The sequence below is a fragment of the Filicampus tigris genome, chromosome 2, assembly GCF_054856515.1.
Source record: "Filicampus tigris isolate MCC_2025a chromosome 2, RoL_Ftig_1.0, whole genome shotgun sequence".
Classification (NCBI taxonomy): Eukaryota; Metazoa; Chordata; class Actinopteri; order Syngnathiformes; family Syngnathidae; genus Filicampus; species Filicampus tigris.
The window spans coordinates 6,081,222-6,109,153 of NC_141218.1; the positions used below are offsets into that span (position 1 = coordinate 6,081,222).

The window sequence follows — 27,932 nt, forward strand, 5'->3', positions numbered from 1 at the left end:
ATGATTTGTTGTGTGAAATCATGCCATCACGGCACTATATTCATAGAGTGCATCTACGTAGCCATATCTTCCAAATGGTTTCCTGATTTGAGCAGACGGGTCCACCATCAGGTCACCCGCCAGCATGGTCATCCATTTGAGCGGGAATAAAGCGCAAATCAATTTTCCTCTGGTCTCTTCTGGGGTAGGTTGGGGAAAATGGTTGTCGTTGTGGTGGAGGTGGGGGGGGGGGTGCTATTTGAATGGTGCTCGTGTTTGTGCCCGCGGGAGCACTTACTCCACTTTTGCTGACCTCTTTGTCCTTTCCCCCTACTCGCATATCGCTCCCGTTGAAATGATAACTGCTTTCGAATCTGTGGTCAACATAATTCTCTTTTTTTTTTTTCCAGGCAGCCAATTGTCCTCTCGGCACTTTGCACTAGTTAGTGTCGAAATTGATTTTTAGCACCTGGCAAAATAGGCCTGAGTTAAATCATAAGAAGCAGAAGCAGCACTAACAAATACGCTACAATGATACTTGGCCTATTTCAATTATGTTACCAGCAAGGAGGCCTGGAAACCGGCGCAGAATGCCTCGCTACGACTCACCGCTTTGGCTAATGGTGTTTTCTTTGCTCGGGAAATGACATATAATATCATTAAATAGAGATATGCAGAATGGAGTGTCGACAGATTCATCTTGTTGGCCCGTTCAATCTGTTTGTGGGTGCTGAGTGGCTCCCTGACTACAGATCTAGCTCATCATCTGGAAACAGCTACCGCTCATTGCATTCTGTCACATTTTTAGAGTTCTGTGGCTTTCTATACATTGTGGGCTACAGCACTGACTGGTTAAGGAAGAATGTTGAGTAGTCTACCATCATAACCACAAACCATTTGTGGGAACCAATGATCTGAACTGACTTTGGTATGAAGGTTCCAAAGGATTCTTACACAAGTGACGTGGAAAGACCACCACCATTGACCAGAAAAAGTTGCTAAGTACCATGATGCTTTCATTGCTGTTAGAAGTCTGGTTGTCTTATTTCTGCAGGGTGTTAGGAACACTTGAAATGTTTTCCAAAGGTACAGGGTTTAAGTTAGGTTTTCAATGTTTTTAACATTCTACTCGACAAACATGCAACAGCTTTTTATGCACCGTTCTTTTCAGCAACGATGCGCTGGACCCAGTGTCAGGGATTGAAAAGCGTGCAAGGTCAAGAAAGCTTACAAACAGGACAATGGCTGCTGGTAATGCTTGAGTTTTGGAACATACCATTTCCAAGTTAGCCCTGGAAAAGACTACCTAAACAGATTGTTCATCGAAGCTAGGCGGAAAAGAATCAGGAAGCTTTTGCCTGTTTGGCTTTCCAAAGAACACTCGGTGGCTAATGCAAGTGGGCTCTTTGGCAAAGGTGGCAGATGTTCCCCTCCATCGGAATTAGGATGAGCAGCAGACCAACGTCTGTAGACCGCCCTTCATTTCTGCTGTGTTCTTAAACATGGAGTTACTTCACAATAGCGATTTCACACTATGATGCACTCCCTAACATTTCTTTGACCTTATGCAAATGAAGTGATGTAAAACACAACAATCCTTCAAGGACACTGGTTAAGAGTCACACACGGACCAGCGAGACGTGACCTTAACGGCGTTTTAATTTCCACTTGGAGGATTTCATCTGCATGATTATGCAGACGCTCCAGTACATGATCAGCTGCTTATATTTCCAACGCGCCCTCGTGTGTCACTTTTGCAATTCCAGCACATTTGTCTGATGCTCGGTGTAATAAGACAAATGTGTTTGGGGGGGGGGAAATGTGGTTCAGGAAATTGTCATCAGACACCTGGAATAAAATCAGAAACATTTCACAGCTGGAATTGTTGGAACAATACTCTCAGCAAGTAAGTAATGATGCTGGCATGATGTGATGTGTGCCGTAAACAAAGCGGGACTATAACTGTGGAAAATGATTTAATAACACGAGAAAGCTAGCACTGTAAAGTCGAGTCACAGAGTGAACATTCAGGTAGATGACTTAATAGTAAATGCAGAAAGTCAATCATTTTTGTTCTTGTGGTAGATAGATTTGGAGTAATTGGTGCATTTAAGTTCCCAACTCACTCTGGCTGATGTCAAAACATGCCCACCTTGCACATCCGATAAGACTTGATTTATAAAGATAATGATCGTATCGGCGACTGTTATTCCCAGATATCCTCTGACAGGGACACTTTGAAGGGGCCACGACCTTCAAAGTAGTTGCTGCCGCCGCTTGCGAAGGAAGAGGGAAGCAGTTAGCCTGAATTAGTGAATGCCGTCCAAAGGGTTCAATAATGGACTCTGGCTTTGTCAAAACAAGAGATTGATAGGAAACCTCGACGGGCCGGCGTCTTTGAAAGAGATCACCTTTAGAAGGGACGGATTACGTCCGCTTTGAAACCGCTAACCCCAGTCTCTAACCGGCGGATGATTTCTGGTACCTCCTTACAGAAATCAAAAAAGAAAGGTCAAAGAAATCAAATGAAAGATACACAAAGCGTTTTGTTTCTGATTTTCCGAAGGTCCTATTCAAGCATATCTGCCTTATCTGCCATCCGCAGCCAACTGTGTGGCCCAAAACCGCCTTAATGCGACAAGTGTACGATAAACTTGACAGATCAACTTTTTCGATAGTCACCAAGCCCATAAACAAGCGGGGCCTCTAATCTGATAATCCACCAATGAAAGATTAGGGCACAGGGAGTATTATTGTGTTGTCACTCTTGCTTACAGGGTCACCCGGGCTTTCGCTAGCGGGGTTAGACATCCCTCAGTGAACCCCGGAACGGTGTCACCTCCCAGCAGGTGAGGTGAGGCGATAAGACTAACTGCGGGATGCTCAACGGACAAACTTGAACTGTCACAGGCACTAATGGGAAACCAAACAAGGGCAAAGGGTCTGAGTCTTTGTTACAATTGCCTGCTCTTGTTTACCATGCCAGTGCATTTCTATACTTTATGGTACAGTTTAGTTATTGGACTCCAAGGTGACCGTTTTTACCTTAAATGTAGTTTCATGCAAGTTTACCAGAACAGGCTGTGATCAGATCGTACAAGGTTTTTCTGGTACACCAAGGAAAAGTGATTCTCAACCACCGTACCATGAAACAGTGTGTTGTAAAACAAAAAATGTTCATGCGTGCCGAGAGAAATCATCCAATTATGCTTGATTGCTCCAAATTACTTACAATTCTTTACAGCAAATAATGCATTCTTGATCATCTACAGTATGTGTGACTGGTAGTAGTGACAGGCACAATAACTAAATGCACCTCGAGTAGAAGGCGGGATTTCAAATTAACCTTTGGACCCACTTACTGCTTTCACACAAAACAATAATAGCTTTGTGCTCTACTAAACAGGCTCAGATTTCAAACTGGGTAAATAATTGTGAGTAAATTCAGAAAAGATCATTGTTTCTGGATAGAACATACATTGTGTGGCAATTTTGTTTGGTGAAGTACCATAATTTCTTCTCTGAAGTAAACTATGACTCTTAGCCCATTAAATGTGAGGTAACACCGTAACAGTTAACAATTATAGATCAACAGATCAATGTTCAATACAAGTGTATCAAGTGTCTTGTTCAATACAAGTGTGTGAGTGTATGTCCAAAAGATACAAACAGATTCACCACTTAGGGTAATCCTTGGATGTTCTCACCACTCCTCTACAAACATTGTTTCAACTGCAAGACATTGGTGCAGACAACTTGCAACTACGGCTTCCTAATGTGGTGTTTTTGTTTTCAGGGTTAGGCTTAGAAATCAAATTAATGTGTGCTTGTTTTTTCAGAACGGCTCTACACATGGTCGGACTGCAAAACAATGTGTATGGGCATTTAACTGCATTCAATAATTGAAATCGTTCATCTTCAACAGTATCACTCAAAACGACATGATAACAATCCATACATTCATAAATACAAACAAGTGTGCTTCAATATAGCACCTTTACCTTTCATATGATTTAACAGATGCTACTACTCTGATATTTTATCGTTTGGCCCACCGGGAAGCATGTTCACCCGCCGTTATCGCTTTTGCTATGCATTGCATGATATACCCTGGCTCGGATGAGGGTTTGTCTGTTGTGTCTTTAACAACTTAATAATATGGAGAAAGCCTCGTAGCTCAGCTTCTTTCAGCTCTTTTTATTGCGGCAACGGCCTTCATTCACAGCGGAGGCAAATCACTAATAACGCGCAAAAACATATCACTCCGCGCATGTTGCGGTGCGCTGAGGAATCACAGGGGCGAATAACTGCGAAAAGTAGAAAAGTAGGTCCATACACTACATTATCTACAGCACTGTTAACAAAGCCTGCCGCTGAATTTTCATTTGGCAGCTGACAAGAGACACTGTTACTTAGAATCAAAGACCACTCAGAACTGTGTACAGGAAGCCAGCGACACTGCACAGACAAGGGAGAATGATAAGACACGCTTCAACAACACAGCACAAGTTTACAACAGCAGTTAGTTTCAGTAGACCCATCTGGGTCGGATGGTAGGGGGGCACCCCAGGGCGCCATCCTCTGCACAACAACAAATTGGTCATTCTTGACAATGAGTGAAGGTTATTGACTTGTCATGCATTGCAAATGGTATTTACTGTATTTGAGCCTTAAGGACAGATTGTTCTGAACTTTTTTGATTATATAATTTACAATAAATACATCTATCAATTATTAAGTGAAATATATTTATTTAAAAAAAAAAATCCCCATTCAGGAAAAAGCTGCAACATGTAACCAATGTAACCAAGATTACAGGACTCTCGATAATATAAATGCTCGGTGGGAGACATTTTTTGCCCACCCTGGTCTACATTTCTTGTATTCTGTTTGTATACACACTTACCTACTCGTATTGTGTGATACTTCACAGAGTTCATTACTGCAGCAAAACTATTGTGCATACAGTACATGTTGCAAAAATGCCCTTAGCACTAATCATTTGAGTTACTATTCACATTCATTTGGTTATTTTGGACTCTCAAACCCTCCCATCATTCAACAATGCAAATAGAACGTTCCCAGTTGTCTCATAAAATACATTATTTTAATAGCCTCATTACATTTTCACTGCCCAGTTTCATTGCCCTTCTGATTTATGCCGCCGCCGTTTTAGCGCCGGTTCCCGTTCTGCCAAATATCAAGGGTCAACCTCGGGGGCGGCACCTTCCACCTTTAACTCTCACAGTAAATTTCATCAAGGTGAGCAAAAGTGTTTACCTCCGTTAATACGGCCCTGCGAAAGCTAGGTTGCTGACCCGTAAAATGAGCAAAGATAATGCTGACCTTAACATGGTCTTCTGCACATGGAGGTAATTGCTAAGGCTCCAGGATCAATCAATATTGACTCTACGTTTTTTTTTTTTTTTTTTTTTTTGGGTGGAGGGTCGGTGTTTAAACAGCACCCTCTCACGCACACACAAACATATGCACGCGCACACACACGTACTTTACACACGTAAAATTGGCTTCAGATGGATGGAGAACATATCCCTTTCACCTTTATCCGTCATCATCTTATCTTACATCTTATAAACTTATCTGTACGTTCATAGATTTGGGCCGGTCAGCTACAAGACTGTACAGAGCCCAGCTCTAGTTGTGCAAAGTCAGTAATGTGCCATTCGGCCATTGCTGTGGGTTGCTCTCTATTTGTAAACATTGCAAGTGAAATTATTTACAACACAAAATTACCGGTAACTTTTCAACACAAAGCAGAGAGCGATTAGAGCTCTTATTTCAAGTAGTCATGATGCCGCGTGGTCCAAACGGACACCAACCTACCTTTAATTTTTCAACACAGACTCGGCAGACATTTCCATCTCCACTTGATAAATCTCACCGTCTTCCTTCTCCTCCTTGCCACACCGAAGTCATTTATTTTCTATTTCTCCCAGCTATATTTCCCAGTTAATATTTCATTTTTTTTTCTCTCATAGCACCTGACAAAAAGATGCCATGAGGGATGATAAGAAGTCTGAAACCTTTGCACTGCCAAACAGGATTTACCTTTTTCTTATTATTTCTAAAGACTAAAATAGACGCTTGTCACCATCATCTTTTTTAACGCAACTACAGTATATTAATGACGATAAAACATTATGTCTGATGCAAACACTTGCCACACAAATGTGTCTCCTCCCCCCCCCACCCCCCACCTGCGGGAAAGATCACAAAGATCGCCCGACTGAAGTTCCTATTTATAGGTTTTTCCAAACAACAAAATCCTGATTGTGTCACTCAGACTTACTTTTGTAGCCGGCGGCATAGCATTTATCATTCATGTGCTTCAAAATGCAAGATTGTGATGATCCATTTTTTTTTTTTAAAGATCACAGTGATTCGCAAAGCTTTAAATGAGGTGCGGAGTTGAGTGATGGGTAGCGGCATCCTTCTGGCTATTCAGCAAGGGCCTTAATTTGAATTTTAGAAGATTTCTTTGGGAGACATTGTTCAGCTAATACAAATGGGGCGGGCGGATGAGAGCTTAATGTTGATGAGGTGTTAATATCTAATATCAAAAGCAGATAAAAGCCTTATTAGCCCCCGTGGTCTGGCTGGAGTAGGAACTCATTACATCGAGGAGATGGAACGCAGATGGAGGAATACGACCACTGAAGGGCTTTGTCACACGACTCGCACGTCCTTAAGCTTTCTGACAGGGTCAACTTAATTTTGGGGACTAAAATGCTGAGGGTTTAACCAGTGTAGACAAGCCGACATTGTTTGAGGGATCTAATTCGGACTTCCATAGACGCCAACATCAGGGGGATTACACTGTCTCAAGCCAGAGGCGCTTTGATAATCGCTTGTCATTTTCGGAGTTTGTGCGTCCGTCGCAGCTTGGGCGGTTTCTAAAGGTCTTTTGGTTCAATCCAATGTTGGCCAGATTAGTCTGCTTGCACGCCTTTTGCGCGACTGTTTCCGTGCCGACTGAGTGTGAATGTTTTTCCTTTAGGCTCTCACGGTAAAGAGTTGGAAAATAAGTGGGGATTTTCAAGGGCGGGTGCTAAAATGCAGCAATATCTGTGTGACTGTATTGTAGATGATACACAGTCATGGCTTCTAATTGGGAGAAATAGCATCTCTGTTGTTGCCGTGTGGAACCTGGATCAGCTGCAAAAGGGGTATACAACACGGTGCCATCATTAAAGTGTAGTAAATTGACATTAAAATAACTGTTTTGCAGTATTCCTGATGTTATAACGACTCATAATAGAATCAACAGAAATTAGAGAGCATTGGTCGGTGTACCGGCCGGCTCCAGTGCTATCATTAAAGTCCAGTGTTAAGACAGACCGTTGTATTTCAGGAAGCAGTGTTAGTGTTTAGCTTTTACATTAACTGTCTTGGCTTTCTGTAGCTTAACTGCTTCTGGCAAACGCCGGCGGTACAATAAATGCAAGGCTAGGTGCGAAAGCATAAAGTAAGCACGCCATTTGCTGATCAATGCGTCAGGCTCAAAAAGAACGAGCTCTGAGCTCGCCGATTGACCGACAACATCAATAGCAAAAGTGCTCGCTTTAAACAAGTGGCCAAACACCAGCGGGATCCAGCCATGCATCCCATTGATTTCAATTCAAGCCAACGCCAATCCCCGCAGCGTTTAGACATTTAATTCCCTTTATGGCAAAGTCATTACACGGCGTGTCATTAAGCCATCCTGGCACTGACTGACTCAGTGTTTAAATACTGGCCAAAATGGCCCCTCTTTGACCTTTAGCTGCCCGAAAAACAGACCGAAGCACACATAAACCACTTCCGACACAAAAAGCACCGGCCCTTTTTACGGGGGAGCCTTTGCAAAGTGCAGTGTATTATGGCTCGAAATTGACATTCAGAAAGTGTGCAGACTCTGTGGACACTGCGACTTCATTGGGAAGAAGCATGCGTACTGCACTTTGATGTGTCCCAATGTTGACCAATTATTTGAATCATTAAGCATCAGAGTCGACTGCCTCGCCTGCACTGTCAGCGCTGCTTATCGAAATAGACAATTATCTCTAATATGAGCAGGACAAACCATCGAGTGCACTTTCCATTCATTTATGCACCAACGCTAGGTTGTGCCCAAATAGATTCCGGCATTCAAAAGTCGGTGGTAGGAAATTGAGGAAAGGACCGTAGAGAAGAACCAAGGGTCAGAGTTTGATTTCTACTGCACCCCGTTTAGGGAAAAAATAAGGAGACTAATTGGTTGCTTCACCAAAATCACATGAACTTTTGATGTCTTTCCGATCCAAACACAAATCCCGCTGCGTCCCACCCTTGAACATAATCGCCAACTTTGATATTTGAAAAACTTGTGCAGATGTTAATCAAAGTCAAGGCTTAATCCGGGATACTGATAAGATGCTCCCTCTTTTAACGGGCTCGTTTAAGCACGGGGCGAGGGGGGGGGATGGGGTGGCTCGATCAGGTGAAATGAAGAGGAACTGATTGCTTCTGGTGATTATACTGATTACATTTTAAATTTAAAAACTTTGCCCCCCTCGCAGAACATAATCCTTTCTAGTTACGGAGACAATGACATCGCAATCTCAGTAAATGCCAAGGCCGAATGCAATCTCTTGGGAAAACACACTTTGGCCAGCATGTCTTAGAAAATGTCGAACCCCTCGACTATTTCCTCCCAGGGTAGAGCGCTTTAAAAGTGCCGCATCAGCATTAATCCCTCAACGTTGAATAAAACAATCATGTCGTGTCGACGCGACCTTCTTGTCGTCGGACTGTGAGCGGAATAAAACATTACGGACACCTGTTCTCCAGCCGGCACATAAATGACATTGGCAAATCGCCGGTGTTGGACATTTGCATGAAATGCGGCGCTGCATTTGCATATCCGAGTGTTTTGCATTGGGGCTGGGGGTTGACTTTAACACGGAAGCTTTACAATTGCGCCTTTTCCTAGACAAGACAGATCGTCAACGTCAGATATTGTGCTCAGGACCGATAGCAACGAGCTAACAAGCAAGAACTGAAAAAAAAAAACAAACAAAAAAACTGTAAAAATACCCCCGCCCATTATTATCCATTAGTTGTGCTACCACGAGCCGTCTAGGCTAGTACCTCCCCACCACTGCGCCGTGAGAGATCATCATAGGTTTATTATTCAATGCCACTGAAAACGATTTACCACAAATAATGAAGCTTTATCCATGCCAGCAACGTATAGTGACAGACAGAACAATTAAATGCTCTTCCACTAGACGGCAGAAGGTACAATTAAGCTATGTATCCAACTGTTGCCATTCGTACAACAGAATAATAGCTTTGTGTTCCACTAAACAGGCCCAGACTGTGTATTGTATATATGTGAGTCAAATGAGACGAGATCGTAATTATTTTACTACTCATACTTTCTGGGACATTTTTGCTCGGTGTTGTTCCATGAGCTTTGTGCGATGTAAGAAATGTGCCTTGGCGCAACAAACGTTGGTCTAGACCAGGAGTCTTCAATCCTGTTCCTCGAGGGCCGGTGTCCTGCCGGTTTTCCGTCTCTCCCTGCTACAGATATTCACCAAAAGTCTGCAGAAGCTGGATAACGATCCTGATCATTTGAATCAGGTGTGTGTTGCAACAGGGACAGATGGAAACCTTGAAAATGGTCACTTTTTAGGAGACCCCAAAAAATCGAAAAAGGTTGTAAGACCATTAACATTGCACCGTTAAAGAGAACAAGCCGTTTTTAACACTACAGATTGGTCAATCTGTAAAAATAACACCCACTCATGTGGACTGACCAATAGTATACATTTTTGAAAAGATTTTGGCCTGACGCCCGCAATATATAAAATCCAGTGCACTTCGATTTCCGGCTTCTACCCGACCTCTTCTGTTAACTAAGCTGCACTCAAAGACCATTTGGCTGTAAAGATAACGCCATGAAATAGTGTGCATAAAAAAAAAAGCCTACCTTGAGGTGTTCGGTGTGAAAGTCAAGGAACATTCTCTCTGCTGGGACCTGCGACAGAGGAGGGGGAAAAGGTGTCACTCATGATTAGAACACAGAGCAATTACAGAGCAGCCTTCTCTACTCTGACAGTGATTGATCAATGAGGAACTCCCGTAATAAAGACAAGGTGCTCTGGGCCTCCCAGGAGCAAATTGGCAAAGGTAAGAAGTGGGAATATGGTGTGTCCTAGTTTGCCAAGGCAAACCCTGAGGTGCTTTTGAGTATTTAGGAACAGACACGGTCCACAACGGCTCCATGACGATGCTGCGATGGGGTAAAAAAATCTTGGCTATAACTGGAAACCAGACATTGAATGCGGATTTTGTTCTTCTTATTCGTCCTGTTACCTGTAAGGACTTTGCACTCTCGGCGGTGCTTTTGACTCAAAATCGAGTGCCACTTCAACTGGAGCCTCATTGTAAAAACACTAGCCGTCAAGGAAATGGAGGACATTTGACAAGTCACTTGTACTGTATGACCTTCCAAAAGAAGGGACATGTTTTTTTGCCATGGATGCAGGAAAGTACCAGAAGAGTATTAATGTCCCTCAAGGTCAAATATACACTAATGTTGCCCATCGGGCTCATTATTTGACTGGTTCTAAAGGTCTTTCATATTTTATAAATATTTTTATTTGTTGATTTTTTTTGTGTTCTCACGTTTGTTTTCCACTAGTCTAGTAGTTAATTTCATTGTTCCGGGACTTGCTTTTTATTGTTTTGGAATGCTCCTCAATTGCTCTAGAAGTGGCTTATCCAATGTTCTTTGTGCTCGAAGTTGTTGACCGGTAATTCTTTGTGGTTTTCTTCAATATGTTTTTTTTCCTCATTCTAAGAGTTTTTTTTTTTTTTATTGCTCTGAAAGTAGTTCATTTTATGTTTCATTCTTCTTGTAAAAGTTGTTGAGCACTGTTCTACAAAGTGGAGTTTATTTTCGTTCTTCTTAAAAACGGCTGTTTTCTGTTATTTTCATTATTCTAGAAGTCATTTATTTCAGTGTTCCGTGTCATTTTTCCAACCTTTTTTTTTTTTTTTTTTATTTAATTGTTTCAGAAGTGAAGTGATAGTTCTGGGTGTTATTTTGACTCAACTTCTCTAGAATCGCCAGCTGGTGGCACCTATACATATTGCATAAGTCTGCGTCATGTCAAGTTGAATAGTAGTAAAGGCGTTGGTTGCCATGGAAACCATCGGGCATGACGTATTCAATTAAATGGTTGCAACATTATGTGCTCCCAGAAAATCCCGTATTCTGACATTTTATTGCTTCCCTCCCTTAATATCTGGAATCTTTGTGGTCTCCAGGGAGATTTGTCAGTGTTGATCCTGTGCATTTCCAAGACAATAATAAAAGCTTATTTAAGCCTTCTCGGCTGCCAATAACCTCCTCCCCCAACCCACCGCATTCTAGTGTCCCCTCCCCTCAACATCATCTCTCCACAACTGCGAGTGGCGGTGGCCGGGGCGAAGTTAATGATTTGATGTTAACTGCGAGGCGGGTCCTTGGGAGCGTCAACAGTTGAAAAGAGCGACCGTTTGGCTGGCGGCCTTGCTTGCTTCAGCACTTTGAGGCGCAGGTTTTAAGCGCTCGCCCTTTTCTTTCCCCCAGAATTAGCCCGCTGGAGGGAGGATTGAAGGGGGGCTCGGAGGGAATTGCACAGCCATTCATCACATTAATGAGTCATGTCACTTTATTTACAAAAAAAAAAAAAAAAAAAAACGGGGCTATTTTTCCCCCCCTTGGAAGTTATTCACAATCACGATGCTGCATTCTGATAATGTTGGCTGGAGTTAATTGAAAAAGGCAATACAGGAACTAATCTACAGAGGTGCAGGTAGCCAGCTGTGTCTGGCTGATTGCAACGGCGCGCTGGTTGGCTTCGGGTGCATTGTGACACAGAAGGAGCACATTTGGTTGGATTTTTGGAACGGAGAGACTCGGCGAGGCGGGTTCCAATCATTAGCACATGGCCGAGCTTGAGAGGCCAGAGGCGACTTGTTTGTTACACCTGCGCTCCCTCGCAACCAGCTGTGGCTGATGTGGGCGGGATGGCTTAGTCTCTGAGGTGCTGAGACCCCCGCGTCCTCAGTCCCACCAAGAGCAATTGGATTTGGGGGCTGAGATTTCCCGGGCCACAAATGTTTCATGAAAGCTAAGCAATAAAGTTTTCTTTGATTTAAATGATTTTTTTTGTTATCGTGTTAATTTACGCTTTTAAAAACACAAACTGATACATGAATCACAGTCAGAGATTGACAAGAGTGACGCTTTTCATCGAACCGATTTACGCATTAAAACAGACAAAAAATGGTAACATAACTAATGGTGTTTGATGTTCTTATCAATTGGAGTTAAAGTGTTGAGATGATTCAAATCACTAGCTCGGCTCCTGTTCAGACATGCACTGTTGTCATTATGCAACAGGGTTTAAACTGCAAGAGCAGACTGGGGTGATTTCCACATCATTCCAAGTGATAAAGCACAATGCCACTGAATATAATCTAGGCCTACGAAAGCAACACAATTAAGATCACTGTAAACTCTGTTTTAATTTTGGTTTTGAAAAAAATACGTGCAAAAATACCACAGTGGAGCAATTTGGAAAAATACAATATGTTGCTACATTTGTATGCTGATTAAAACTAAAATTGGCAAGATGATTCCAAAATTGCGGTGAGTTTTTTTTTCCGACCACGTCAAGATTTTTCTCCACGTATTTGACGAGAAATTCCACTGATTAGCTGTAGTAAGACTTTTTATTAGGACTGGACCCATCTACAGCTACGTGGAGCCACAATTGAGACAGTGCAGTGAGAGGTGTATGCAGCCCCCAATAGGTCAGTGCTACAACTGTGTGCCAACAGAAAGCTAGCATAGTAGGGGCATACTGTTCTAAGTTCTATTTCGTTTTATGCATTTTTTTTTTTAATACTTGTAACTATTCCATCTTCGTGTTTTATATACATACATTTTTTTTATACATGTACAGTTATTTAAGATTTGTTTTAAGAAAACGGGGATGCTATAGCTTAAAAACTTTATTCGATCAGCTTTGGATTCTGCACCCAAAAATGACTTCAAAACAGTTGTCAGATCTAACGCCGCGACAATTGTGTCCCCAAGTGTAATTATAGTGCGTGAACAACATAGTGCTCCGCCACCACCACTACTGAGGATTCCAAAACCGTGATCTGATTTAAGGCACGATAGACTGATGAATCACAGAATAGGATGAGTCACTATTTATTTACCCCGTCTAATTGGAAATGTCCGTCACGGGGCAGCAAAGCGCATCCTCTCCCAAGCCATTATCCGGCGCCTTGATCCCTCGCAGGTATTTCACGGTGAGTGATGTACCGTGTGTCAATGGAGAGCTTTTGAATGGATTTTTTTTTTTTTTTTTCTTTTTATATACCAATGCCGGGGAGCCAGAGAGCTGCAGAGGGCAGCAGGTTAATCATTGTTTTGTACATTGTTTGCTCCGTCACTTGCAGAAAAAGTCATCTGCTTTCAGGCTGATGTTTGACACGGCCCTCGGCGATTTTATGATTATGCCGTCAGCCGCTTGGCTTCAAAGCGTCGTGATTAGGAGAGCTCGCTTAACAGAAGCCGTCGCCCCCCTTTAGGCCGGCCCTTGGGCTTGACTCCTAATGGCCCCCCGAGGTCCTGTCATTAGCTTCTACCTTGTCTTGAGAAATGAGGAAAAATGATTTCAAGGAGGAATTATGTTTTGCACCTATCTCGTGCAAATGAGCCACTGCTCATCCCGGCTCCTTCTATTGTGAAGTGCGCCAACGTGAGAACAGAAGAACACTTGGAAAGGTCCGCAAACGTCCGGGCCAAGTGGCTGACGACCGTCTCGCAATGTGTCACGCTTGTGACGCTTTCACGGTTTCAGTGTTTTCACATGCAGAGAGAGCGAGGGAGAATGGGAGAGCATTTCACGCGTTGCTCAAGGTCCTTTTGGATACTCCCCATCCCACATCTCCCTGCACAATTAATTTTATCTTTGGGGTATTATCAAGAGGGAGACTGGCAAAGCAGCATGACAGAAAAACGGTCCAGAACCCCGAGGCTCAGGGTGGGGGATTAATCTGTTTGACAAGATCTCTCACAAATGATTTTGCCTTGGCTTTGCTTCCGTTAGATGTTTGCCACTCTCCGGCGTGTCTGAGGGGGCGAAGAAAAAGCACAGGCTCACAACATGCGAGCCACCAAGCACTGTTGACGCGCAAAGGAGGAATTTAACTCCTTGGCTCCTTACTGCGCACCCGTTAGCATAAAGTCATCAGCGGGAACCCTAACGAAGAGCGCCAACCGTGGAAATTGTCATCAACTATGTTTAAAAAATTTTTTTTTTTTTTAATTAAGTGAATGCGTGGCGAAAAGTCTTGGCCAACTCTGATTTGATCATTAAGCTGGCAAAGTAAAAAAAATAAAATAATAATAATATGGCCAGCAAATGGCAGGATTGAGTCTCTTTTGGATGAGATCACGAGTATCATGGACTGTGGAAGCTCATGAACTTGGCTGATGTTAGGAAATGTTATTGTTACAAACAGCTTGTGATTGATCAAAGTGTTTTGTCATGTTAAATCTACTACAAAGAATGTCACGAAATACAGAAAAGATGACGAACATTATTCTTGAAATATTTTTGAAGAAGCTATTTGGCTGTTATAATGTACGTTCATACACATGCACATGCACACAGTAGCCGTAGTAGTATTTAGTAGTGTGTGTCTATGGTTGCATGCGTGATGCAAATGCTTTGTAAAATCTGTCGAGTGTAAAATTCTAACACGTTTTGCCTTCAAAAACACATTTTCGTTGTTGTTTCATTAGTGCTCAAGCACTTAAATTAAGGCGCCACTAAAGCAAAAATTATTCTAGCATCAAAGTTACCGTTGTGCAGAATAAGTGATTAGGCTGAAACCAACCCATTTTCGACTGATGATTCCTAAAAAATGGAATAAGGTGGAAATAAACTTTTTTGTTGAAAGAAGAGTGTCTAATCTTTCACTTGGTAGTTTGTGCTAGTTATAGTGATACATAAAAAACACAGCATTCTGTGAGCCTTGAAAAATTAGTCAGAATATATTTTTGAAAAATTAGTCAGAATATATACTGACTGGCATGGAATTGTCTTTTTTTTTTTTTTAAATAGCTGGCATTGAAATTGTTAAGAGTGACAGCGTGTTAATCAAAATATTCCACTGACCTAACCTGGTGGTGCTTTTCTCTGCTAAGCCAGCATTAGCATTGTGATAACCGACCATTCGGTCGGAATAATAAATCGCCGCATTATTTCTTGCTAAATCTAAAAAGGGTTAGCCTCATTCCGCCCGTTTGCACCGCTATTGACACCCAGCAGACGTTTGACGCATTATCCGGCACATGGAGAATTAATCAAAGTAATGATTGATTCATTTTCTCAAGCGTAATTCATTAAACATGCCAATGAACTCATCTTGAGCAGCTGTCTTTGCCTCACTGCTTAATCACTGGCGAGAATTAGCGCGCGGCGGATGCTGAGCACGTGCGATAATCTCCGCAAAGTGCATTGTTTACAAACAGTAATTAATATTGCACCGTGTTTTAGCGCAATCAGTGACTGCAGTGCACTTGTGGGACTAGCGCGGAGAGTTGAGTCGCTTCCGCCGCACTCGCCACAGCTTGTTAACAACCGAGACGGAGTGCTGACATTAAAGCGCCCGTGGTTTCTCTGGTTTATTGCTGTCCAAACAGGCTGACAGGAAAGAACTGCGGGAGAAAACTAACTAATTCACGGTCAACACAATCTGAAAATGTATGAGAAGGTGAGATAACTCGAGGTGGCAAAAGTACTTGCAGGTATGTACTTGTATAAACCCATTTAGGCTGGGAGTGCATATCCGCATTTCTACCACTAAAGCTGGGAGCGCTGTTGCATGTTTCAACCTTTAAAGCCGGGAGAGCGTATACGTCATTTTCTTTTTTTAATCCAATTCTCGGTCTCCTAGCCAATAAAATGCATCGGAATGTACACGTGACAGTGTCGTGACTCCTCGGGGGATGTCGGTAATGCCCGCCAGTAATGGCAGACGCCGCCAAAGTGAAAAAGACGACACGCTGGTGGACTTTGAACCAGTGGAGGCAGTCGAACGTGATATATGGTCAGGATATACGTTTGTAGACAATGGCGATATCGACGTCTTTGTAAATAGAGGATGGTATTTACAACTCAATTTTTTTCAAATGAAAAATAATGCTTCTGTTGCACTGAAAACAAACAAAAAAAAAAGTTATCTTTTATTGAAACAGTAACGATGAATAAACTCGAGCCAGTTTGAAAGCCACGTCTAAGCTTTCAATTTCTTTTGGAATTATGTTTCTGCTACAGGGGCTAAGATATTGATTATTTTCTAGGCGTTGAATTTCCGGGAAAACTTCTGGTTTTTGATGGTGATTCCAAAGACGACCTTAGGTTTTAGAGAGATGTCTAGCAAGGCGCTTTAGGCCTTAATGAGTTAAAAAAATAGTACTGAGTCAACACCTTACATAAAAAAAGTACAGTTTGAAATATACAGAATTCACTCAGTGTCATGGACATCAATTAGAATCCAAACGTTTACGGCCACGGATGAATACATTTGTCATGTATGTTTTTTAAAGTGTAGACGTGGATAAGGGTCTCGCCCAGCTTCTCTGTGAAATTCAGGTCTGAAAATCACTGTGATGACTAACAGATCCTTGTAGATGGTGGCGCTGCATCATTGGATTTGAGATCAGCACACATTTTTTTAGTTTAATTGCTAAATGGAGTGCACTTTTTTAGTGCATTTATCCACACCATATGGTGCCCAAAGTTCTTTACAAAGCCTCAAATAAAGATTAGGTGGTGAATTCCGGCTTGTCACCTCGATCGTGAGGGAGAGAAATGCCAACATGTTGGAAGTGGGACAAGTTGAGTCACTGACGTTCATCTTGAGCCACGCGGTGAGTCAACGTTGCTCACGGTGTGTTAATTCCTTGAATATCTGCAAGTTAATAATTATTTTATGCCATAAAACATCCATTCTCAGTCTTGTTTTTGGTTGTTTTATACTTTGAGGTGTCACCAAAAATAAGAAATAAATACTATTGTCAAAGTTTCTTTTTCACAAAACCTAAATTTCTTCACTTTTGCGTTAGAAACCGGAGATTTTGGCGAACCAAAAAACTAGAAACGAATGCATTTTCTGGTGCAAGAAAATCGAGCGTTTTTTTTTATTTTTTTTTATTTTACAGAACAGAATATTGTGTGACTTTTGAAAGATCAGTCAAAATGCTCGGAAACAAATTGCAATATGGGGAACTTTGCATTCCATACCATTTTGATCAAGTAACACAAAAAAATCCTACTAATTCTGAAAAAAAAATTTATCTTAAAGCCGTGGATGGTTAATAACTTGGATCATGTCAATGCTCCCTGGTTTATTTTTGTTAGACCTTATAACGCACCAAGATCTCAATTAATCAATCAGACAAGAGCTGAACAGCGTTTGACCTTACCTCTCTGTACTGTATTTATGTCATTTGGGGGTTAAATAACTGCATGCTAAACACTTGTGCTTGTGGCGTGAATGATCCAAGGGCTTCAGCCAAGGTGAACGTGCCCATGTGGCTTTTGCACAATGGACTAATTCAAGCCGTCACATGCCTGGCGTTCATGGTCATTGAAGCCTGACATAGGAGGCATCTATTTTGGGTGTCATCTGTCACCAGGCAACAGAGCGCAATATAGCATTAATATAACAGTAATTACATATCTGCATAAGTGGTTCCTCTATCATTAGATTTGGTGTGTGTGTGTGTGTGTGTGGGGAGGGTGTCTGCATTTAAAAAGGGGGAATATTAGCATATTCATAATGGCTTTCATATCTTGCACAATATTTTATATTTCAGGGCAGTGAAGCAACTTTTTCCTTTTGGTCTGAACAAAATACAGTAGTTCGATAAGTGACATACGAGTTCAATTTGTTCCATGCTCGTAAAACAGAACACTCTCAAATAATCTGTTCCTATTAGAGTGAATGTAGATCGCCCCCAAAAAAAAATCTGTTTTAATGAGGAAAATAGCGCGCCATAAAAATGTACTTCATAAATGACATAAGGTGATAAAAGAATACACCTATTTTTGTCACATATCAATTGAATGCTGCTCCTTCTGGTGTGCCCGCAATGGCCACCAGGGGTCAGTATAAGACAGCTACACGGATATACTATTCATTGAATCATTATAAATCCAACTTGAGCTCCAAGCAGTCCTCGCCTCATTGCAGAAGCCAATCATGTCGCAGGGGGGCGTGTCCTGCCAAGCGGGATTCATAACGTCTCAGCTCTTATCTGAGATCATCGGTGCGGCACTAATATTAGTAATATTCCTTGTTCTCCACAGGGGACATGACGTGTGAGTAGTGTTTCATTGTCTGCCTGCATGCTGTTGCTGAACCATTGGTGTTCACGCCTTGCTTAGAGGATTAAAGTACTGCAACATAGTGCTAATTAGCATTTGCACTGAGCTAGCAGGGCTTTTCTTTAGGTACTTATTTGGCTGTTGTAAATACACAAAATGTAATCGTTTTATTTTTGTTTGAGCGTGATCTTCAAATGGGAGTGGCATTAAACAGCTTGAAGCCTCTTTTTGTTTAATTGTTCACTAGTTGCCAAACTGCTACTTATTGGGAAGTGTGTTGCATTCACTGCCAACATACAGAATTTATGTTCTGTCTGCGGTTGCAAGTCAAAGCAAACATTTGACTGGACAATGGCTCGTATCTTGAAAAACAGTCAGGCCACGCGTATCTCAAGGAAACACTGCAAAAGGGTGCTACCACATTTGTCTTCTAAGACAGTGTTTCCCAACCCAAATATTTGACATTAGCAAAACCTCACCACCTAACAAAAACAGCGGTGAAGAGGCAGTAAAACAAGCCAAAATCCCGATGTAAGGCAGGGCAAAAGACGAGTTGCATATGATTTATGGTTTAACCAAATGTGATAGTGTAAGGTTCAAAATGTAGCCATTGGTAAATGGATAATTTCTTACGGCACATTAATGTGTTGGGAATCACTGTTTGAAGACACCCTTTTGCATATTAACGCACAACGAATGCCGCAGGATGTTTCTGGATTGTTGCAATATTGGATAGGCAAGAAAACAGTACACTACTATGTTGTATTTTTTTGTCGTAGTTGCCATTAAGGTTTTCTCCTTTTCAGTATAATTGGCAGCAAATGGAGCCCATTCAGACGAGTGTTACCCAAATCCATTTGAGTCGCTTTTAATAAGATTTTTAAAGGTCCACTCCGGGTGTTCAAAGCGGTTCATGCACCTTTCAGCTCACGTGTTACAATAACACTTGCTTCCCACAAAATGGCCTCCACCTCTGGTCGTTCCTCTGATCCGCCATTCGGAGGAGCTCGATGTATTTTGAGAACAGAAAAGAACTCGGTTAAAAGGTTAATATCCGGCAGGCAGAACAATTCGATGCTATTGCAGCGGCACAGTCTTTTTCCTTTTCTTTCGGTGCTGCCGATCATTTCTGTGCACACCTGCACACAGTCATGGTGCTGTCTCGCTTGCTCCCCTCCCCTCAGTGTACAAGCGGCGGCAGAGTCATCCATCCAGACCCGCAGACCATGAAATTAGGTTAAGACGTAAGGCTGTGAATGACACAGGTGTGGATACAAATGAGAACATCCGAATGAAAAAGCACAGCTCCGAGACAGCTGATTCGCCGGTCGTTCCAGGCCCCTCGGAATCACATTTCACAGCTTCTCGTCATTTTATTAAGCCCACTTCTTCCTGTTGTTTATTAGGAGTCAGGCCAAGGCATTAGCATGCGAGAGTTTTAGCTCAAAATCCAATTGGGGATGCAAAAGTCCCTGACGCTTCTCTGCGCTCATGCGTTTCATTTTGTTCGTCAAATCAAATACTCAGACTCGTCTGTCGAGATCGTAGTCTTCTAAATAAACTGCACAATTACATTTTAGTGACTTAATTGTCCATGTTTGCCTTTTGAGTCCGGACAGAAATGTTATGGACTCGCTAAGGGAGGTTGACCGTTGCAAAACACTTCTGTTGTTTAATTTAAAGGTTGCTGTATACAAAATAGGAGTTCCACAAGGCTCCATATTAGATCTACTGTCTGTCTGTATATACATATGTGTGTGTGTGTTATATACAGGGACGTGCTGGCTATTGGGAATTTTGGGAAAATCCCGGCCGCTCGACGGAATGGCCGGTCTATTTCTGGTCCGGTCGAACCGTGTGACGACCTTCCCCCGCCCCCGTTTAACTGTCGTAGCGTGACGTCCGCCGTACGAGCCCCTCTCCCCCCTGTCGTCTATTATGTTGAGGCGCGTGACAGGCGCCATGTGCTAATTTCTTACCCTTATCAAATATTTTGTTCTTGTTTAATTGGTTTGTGTCATTGAAATTGAATGGACTTGAATTTTTCAGTTGAGCTTTTTTGCACGCATGCTCACTCAGTGGTTGCTGTCTTTGACCCGTTTGTTATTTGTGAGGGCTAGCTCCTATTGTCTGAGCAGACCATCGCTGTTATTACAGCAGGTGATGCAACAGCAGCCGTTGTTTTGTCCGCCTATCTTGTCGGCTCCGTTTATTCCAGACACTCAAGCTCACCGTTCACCTGCATTTAACAGCTGTTATTATGCGTCTGCCAAAATACATTCGACTCTTTTTTTCTTTTTGCAAGTGTTCGTATTTTTCTCGACTTGACGTCCAGACACTCTTTGACCACTTATTTCGACTGTAATGCGCAAAAAGTAGAAAATAAATGTGTAGTTGACGCCTGGCTGGCTGTCTTTTACAGTTGTTTACTGCACAAAGCGCCTGCCGCGGTGCTTTGTACTGGCTCGGGGAAATGGACACTTTTGACATTTCACAGCGGGAATGCTTGCAGCGCGATTCACTCTTTGACGTGTGACGAGTATCTGTAATCCACTTTCACTTTCACCTGACCATTTCTGGTAAGGCTGCTTCCATTGCAGTTGAATTGAAAAATCCAAAGAGATACATGGTCGGTTGAAGAGTTTATTATACATTTTGGGGATATTTTCCCTCTAAGGTGGTGCTTATGGGTAGGGTCCATTTGAACCTCAGATTGACTGCCACTCGCCAACAAACCAATATTGGCAGTGCTTAGCTGCGGCTTGGCATAGTCTAAGTAGGACAATTTCACTAAAATGTTACTATCATCATTTTTTTTACCACAAATCTATTTTTGCTGATCTGTCTATACCAATGATGTATATTGCCATAAAGAGCAATTAAAGGCTCCGCCGCTAGATGGCAGATGGCAGTACAACGAACAGATTTGTGTTGAACAGGGCCAGATTTCACACTGAGTAAAGTTGTTAGTGAATTAAGGTAATCATATTTTTTTCACTGTTGGGGATTCTTTTTTGGCCAATGTGACTTGTCAGTTTTCTAATGATAACTCCAGTTAATGTGCCTTAGCTTGGTTGGGAAACAGCGGTCAAAGATTATTCCTTCCGATTGAGGTTGTTTGGAAAAATTATCTAGTATGAGCTCTGGGACTCACCCAAAATGGCTGCCTTTATGCAAAATGGTTGACTTCCTGTTCTATTTCATGGGTCCTTAGGGCATTTCTGTGGGTCCTGCTGTGATAGACATGCATATCCAATTTCATGTTGATCAGTGAAGCTAGTATTGGGGGCTCATTTTTTGGTTTTAAATTCAGGGGGTGAGAGTGTACGGGGTTGTAATAACAACACTGGTCAACATCAAATTTTAATCAGAGATGGCGTTATGTGTCCCTATACTTATTTTTAATGCTTATTTCAAAAGTGTCTTTACATTTTTCTGTCACATCAAGTTTTTGAGATATTCTCAGTTTTGGTTTTTCTGACCTATAAAAGCTTGTACAAAACGGATTTTACGATGCGTTGTAATTTACAGCTATGGACATCCATCCATCCATTCATCCATCCATCCATTTGGGGAGCCGGGTCACGGGCATGCTGGAGCCTATCCCAGCCGTCTTTGGGCAGCAGGCCGTGTACACTCTGAATCGGTTGTCGGCTAATCGCTTAGCTATGACATTTTTCCGAAAAAAATCTATTGGTTGCTGACTCTAACCCTCAATTCCTAAATATCACTAAGTATATTACTATATTACATAGCATATTATTGTTGACATATTATTAGTTATTATGAAAACCTGATGCGCTATAGAAAAAAATTAGAGCAGATTCAGAATTAGCGAAAAAAAAAATCTAGAAAAGTTTACTTGAATTTAAATTTAAAAAAACGATACAAATCTGATGACTAGTGTAATTAACATTACCTAAATAATGTAATTTTCGGACTACAAAACACACAATTTGGCCATGAAAACTATTTTGGGCGGCTTTGTATTAATAGTCGTGGGTCTCCATGTTACCAGATGGGAAGAAAGTAGTCACACAGATGGATTATTAAAAACTTGTATTTACCTAGCTTTTATTTACGGGTTAAACGGGGAGGCGCAGGAGATGCACCGACTTCTTATATATAAGTCTGTGAGTGGATGTTGTTCCATGGCTGGACTTCCTGTCCTATTGATGGTTCAATCTATTGATGGCTTGAAGCTCTTCAGTAAAAAAAACAAAAAACATTGATAAATCGCGTCAAATTAACTCATTCACTGCCAGACATTTTTAGACCCTCTTTTACCTTAATGTTTAAAAAAATAGAAAAAAAAATATATAAATAAGTTCCTGGGGTTGAATGACTGCACTGTGAAAAGACAAATAAATACGTCAATGGCAGTGAATGAGTTAAAAAGCGCAGGGTTCAAAGTTTGGGGAAAAAAGTAGCGGCTTATAGTTCGTAAATAACGGTATATGTTTATATGTTGTATAACAGTCAGGTTTCTATTGTGTTTCTTGAATAGACTATACAGTGAGTGCCCCCCAAACAGTGTCAATAGGAACTTCATTTTAGCACCAGCAGGCATTTGAATATGACCAATATTGTACACATTGTGCACTTCGTTGGCTGAACAGTTTCATATCCGGTGGCAGCCGGGAGTGACTCTGCTCGTCTTTTGAGTTTATGCAAAGCGTTCGCCTATTTTGCTTCAGCGAGCGCTCACCGGCGGCAGCCGTGGCAAATATTAAATGTGTCTCCACGCACACACTCGCACTCATGGCAAACCATTTCACAGGCAGCATCTTTGTACACTAGCTGTCCCTGAATGGGAATTGCTCATTTCACCTGGTTGAGTTGCCTTTTAGTCACGTGGCCATCGGACCCACTTCCCGCTCTTTGTGTCACGCTAAATGATAAAATGGCTGCTCTGCCGAAATCGGCCTCTTTCCCTTCCTCGGCCAAGGACACACGCGCACAAACATAAAAACCCGGCGTCCGTTATTGAGTCTGAAATCACAAACTGTTGAATTCCCAACAGTGTGGGCCTTGCCAGCGTGCCATGTGTCCGCAAGATCTAAGGCCGCATGCTCAACAGATGCTCTGAGTATGTGCGGCATTTGTGGCCAACAAGAAGAATAGGAACAGTTTCATTCAATACTGCAGAGATTCTCAACAAGTCAAGTCCAGTTCAATTTCTCAGTTATACATTTTTATGTAATCATTACGAAACGGTCAGATTTTTCATTGAACTTTTATGTTATCCTCCCTCAAACCTCTCTAGATGGTCCAAAAGGGTGTTTGCTTGCCTCTTAACTGGAATGCATAAGAGGGAGCATAACTCCTGTCCTCGCCCTGATTTTTTTTTTTTTTTTGGTCATATAAACACACAATTCCACATGACATGGCACAAAATGCAATCGCCAAGGACTCAGGTCAGCTTGGTAATTCCCAAGACTTGTAAAAATAAAGATAGAATACTAACGTAAGATAAATATAAACATGATAAAGAGATAACGGAGATGCTTATTCATGGCGTATATGTGTGCAAAGATGCAAGGCATCAAAGGCGTGGCTGTATCAGAATGAAAACGCAAGAGGATTAAATTTCACATGATTTACAAGGAGATTTTTTTTTTATTTGACAAAAATAATCGAGTTCTAGAATTAAGCGTTCAATGTGCAGGGATGAATGGTATGAGGCTATGATGATAGTTTTGAGTAGTTGAGTTTTAGTCATCAAATATTAAGTTTGGAAATCAATGAATAATCGTTTTATGAATCGTAATTTCTATTTCAATCATAATAATGGTGATTAGTTCACAGGAAGATGAACGAATTGGATCGGAGCCATTGTGCCTAACATCGCCCTGGCAGAAGCAGCTCGCAGGCCATCCCTCAAGACGCTCGCCAGCATCATCCGTCACGTGTCCTGCAATGCGTTTCTCCCGCTCGATCTCGCCGCTCATAGACCGTCCCGCCTATTTTGCCAGCGCCGCTGCTCCATGACAGTCTCATCACACTCTATCAATCAGGCTCGCCAGGCCCCGCGCAGTCCCAGTCGGGTCCCATCAGTGCCAGTCAGTCTCCCGCTACCCTTCTCAGTCACTTTGCCAGATGTGGTCGAACCCCTCCGACAACCCCCCCCCCAACTCCCGCTCGAGTTGTAGTCCGGACTCGACTCGCTTGATTTGATATCACTTGACATTTTTCACTTGGCCCCTTCACGTGGAAGCCTTAAAAATAAAGGAGGCGATGAAATTGAAGCGAAGGCGTCCTTACCTGCCGCGGGCCTCATGTCGTGGCGGACGTCTCAGGAAAGAGAACTGCGTAAACAAGAGAGACAGACGGGATGAGCATGGAGATGAATGGCTTCATCAGCGCGCGGAGTTACCTGTGCAGAGCGCCCGCACGCGCTTGATGACTTTCTGCTTTCACACAGAAATTATGCTGCTAACTATACAATGGAAAAAGTCTCCTTCAAACCGTTAGACTTTTATTGACTTGCTTTGGGTGATTACATTTTTTTTTTTTTCCCTTCCTCAAGCCATTTTCTAGACTCATCTTGTAATAAGTGATTAGCAGAGACTCCCGGCAAAAGCGGACAAATTTGCTGTGGATGCAAAAGTATTGATTGAATAGAGTATAAACATGTCGTTTTTGTTTTTAATCCACACTGAGTGAGCTTTAATTTGGCTCCGGCATTGTTTAAAATGTTGTTGTTGGTCTTTTTTAAACAGCAGTCAAATAAGACGATTATGAACGTGGTGATTTTAGTATTCCCGGGCCAAAGTGTTAATTCCGAGTCAATTTTCTGTGTGAATGTCATCTGCAGATGGAAAGTCGCATAGAAAAAAGAAAGGCAAGCACGCTGAATAATGAGTTCCTCGCGAAGACACTCCCAGACCAGCAGCATGAAAAATTTAAAGGAGGTGTGATGCGTTTTTTTTTTTTCCACAGTTTCTTTTGTTTTTATCATTTGAGGCTCACGCAACTCAACCTCTTTTGACGGGCGGTCAACTCTGCGTACGTTATCTAAGGCGTTGTGACTAGATGAGGGTCTCCGATCGAGCCAGAGTGGAAAATACAAACGTGAGCACCCATAAAAATTGCGAAAGAATGGACTGTATTTCCACTTGAAGCGGATCTGTGCATGCGGCACATGCAGCAGGTACATGGCCCAACACAAGTACTTCACCAAACATTGGAGTGTGTGCCGCTTATTGTAGCTGATGCTGATTTGTGCAAAAACTGCAGCTGACTTAGCTTTTGGCTTTCAACATGGGTCAACGTGGTGGATCTTCACCAAGCCTAGCTTCCAAGTCGTGGGCGGAGTAACTCAGCATGAGGGCGGTTGTCGTGGAAATGAGCTTCACTCTTAGGTCAGAGGCGTGCGGTGTGCGACTGGTTAGCATGGTCACAGCTCTAAGGTTTTGGGTTTTTAACCACTGCAACTAATCATTATTTTAATAATTCATCTTTTGATTATTTTGTTGATTGATTGATGTATCCTATTTAAGAAACATTGTCATTTCCATGCCTTTATTTTAAAAAATGACACTATTTCAAATTGACTGTGCATGAAATGTACAATGATTCTGTTACTGGTTAAAAATGTTGATAGTTGTTTTCCAAAGTAAGAGCAAATGATTTATTTTGATTCAGCACAAAGATAATCAGCGTGCTTTCATGGATGACAACAGAAATTTACTGTTGAAAAGCTGACATTTCGAGCATTTGGACGATTCTATATTGAAAATGGTATCCCAACGATTAATCGGTTATCAAAATAACCCGTGACTTTGACCGTTAGTTGTTGATTAATCGATTAATCCCTGCAACTCTATTTCCCACTAATACTTCCTTGACACCAATTCCTATTTAGACAGTGCTTTGGCGCCATCCTATGGCAGCTTTCGGAAAGCATGCAAAAAATGCAAATACTACAGATGAATTTTTCAGCGAATAGCTTGGGGTTGGTTCAAAAACAAACACGTGAATAGCGAAGCGTAAATATGCGGGGATTACTGTATTGCACCGATGGCCCTCAGTCTGCTGCAGCCGTATTTCATTACGTAGCAATGAGGCTTAGGAGGCAAGCAAGCATATTTAGCTGTCCTCGTCTCACACCCGCACACACAAGCGTGTGCACGCACGCACGCGCGAGCACCCCTCCGCCCCCTCCCAAAGCAATTATTACTCCCCATTTTTTTTTTTTTTTTTTTACTGTGCCTCGCCATGAGGAAAATGAAGCGCGGTACTTATCAGTTCAATGCATACAAAAGTGACTGGGACGGAGGGCGAGAGGGAGGCACGTGCGGCACGCTCGCCGGGGCGCGAGGACCGGCGAGCGCCGGCCGCCATTGGCTGCGCGCCGTCAGCACATTTAGGGGCAGCCGACGGAGCGGCGGAGGCGGCGGCGGGAGATACGGAGATAACCGTAAACATGTCACCAAAAATGCATTGTTATTTGCATTCATAGCGGGAGGAGGCAAATTGATGCGGGGTCAGACAGGGAAGGTGAGGGTTTATGACCTGTGGATAGCGCCGCTGTCGGCAGCGCTGATCTATCGGGCCGGCCAGCCTTGTCGGGCTTTACGCCTGATTATATTATCATGGCTGACAATCAATGCGAGAGAATGATCGTGCCCATGCGCGAAGGGGAAAGCCAACAGTGGAGGCCCCGATTCCACCGAGCGGTACAGTCGCAGTGCAGAACATCTGGAGGCGACTGTACTTTTCCTTCCCCGAGTGATAGGCACATATCACATTTTTTTTCTACAAACGCGCACAGTAACGCTTTCTTATGATTATTATTATTAATAAACTGGGCTGGGAGCCTCCTGCTGATGCCTGCCATTTCTTATCGCACCGCCTCAAGAAAGCACTTTTGGAGGCGGCGAAAATGGAAGGCGTTGGTGTTCAAATTACTTAAGCTGCCTACGAAGGTCTGTGCAGATATGTCGAAAATAGAAAAGTGCGGAAAAGTTGGTCTTTCTTCATGCGCCATTTGCACATTCACCCCACTGGTGCTGCCTCTGCTAACCTTGATGAACATACTACATGCTTCATCTTGTTGGGTTTTTTTTTTTGGAGGCGCTGCCACGTTGAGAGAGAAAGGGACAGGGGAGGGCGGGTGACAAAAGCACAGCGGGGAAGACTGAGGGGGACACGAGGGGCTAAGAAAAGACGAATGCCGAGCCACGAGACACTTGTGCTTCCACTCGCCTGCTCCCAACTGTTTGCAAAGTAGCAGACATGGGCCACAGCACAGACAGATGGCAAGAATGTGTGTGTGTTTGTGTGGTGTGCGCGCGTGTGTGCGTATGATGTGGAAAACACTGCAGATGCGTCAACTCCGCACACAAATAGATTGTGTACTTTATCAGAGCGTCAGAGAAAAGTTAATTTCGGTGGCAAAGGTAAAGCTGGCTGATTCGCTACTGCTAGACTGCCATCTAGTAGAAGAGTTAGGAATTGGCTGTTAAAAAAAAGCCTTTGGAAGGATAGATCTGGTAC

At 42.5% G+C, this 27,932-nt stretch overlaps 1 protein-coding gene across 5 annotated transcripts in view; it reads right to left on the reverse strand.

Moving 5' to 3' along the window:
* ptprda (protein tyrosine phosphatase receptor type Da) overlaps positions 1 to 27,932 on the reverse strand; it is a 254,866-nt gene that overhangs the window by 134,228 nt on the left and 92,706 nt on the right. For all 5 annotated transcript variants that reach the window (XM_086020965.1, XM_086020955.1, XM_086020992.1 and 2 more), the window contains exons 8-9: positions 24,696 to 24,739; positions 9,956 to 10,003 (exon numbers count right to left, since the gene is read on the reverse strand). In XM_086020965.1, coding sequence (XP_085877091.1) covers positions 9,956 to 9,988 — 33 coding nt within the window. In that variant the 5' untranslated portion in view covers positions 9,989 to 10,003; positions 24,696 to 24,739. The remainder of the gene's footprint in view (positions 1 to 9,955; positions 10,004 to 24,695; positions 24,740 to 27,932) is intronic.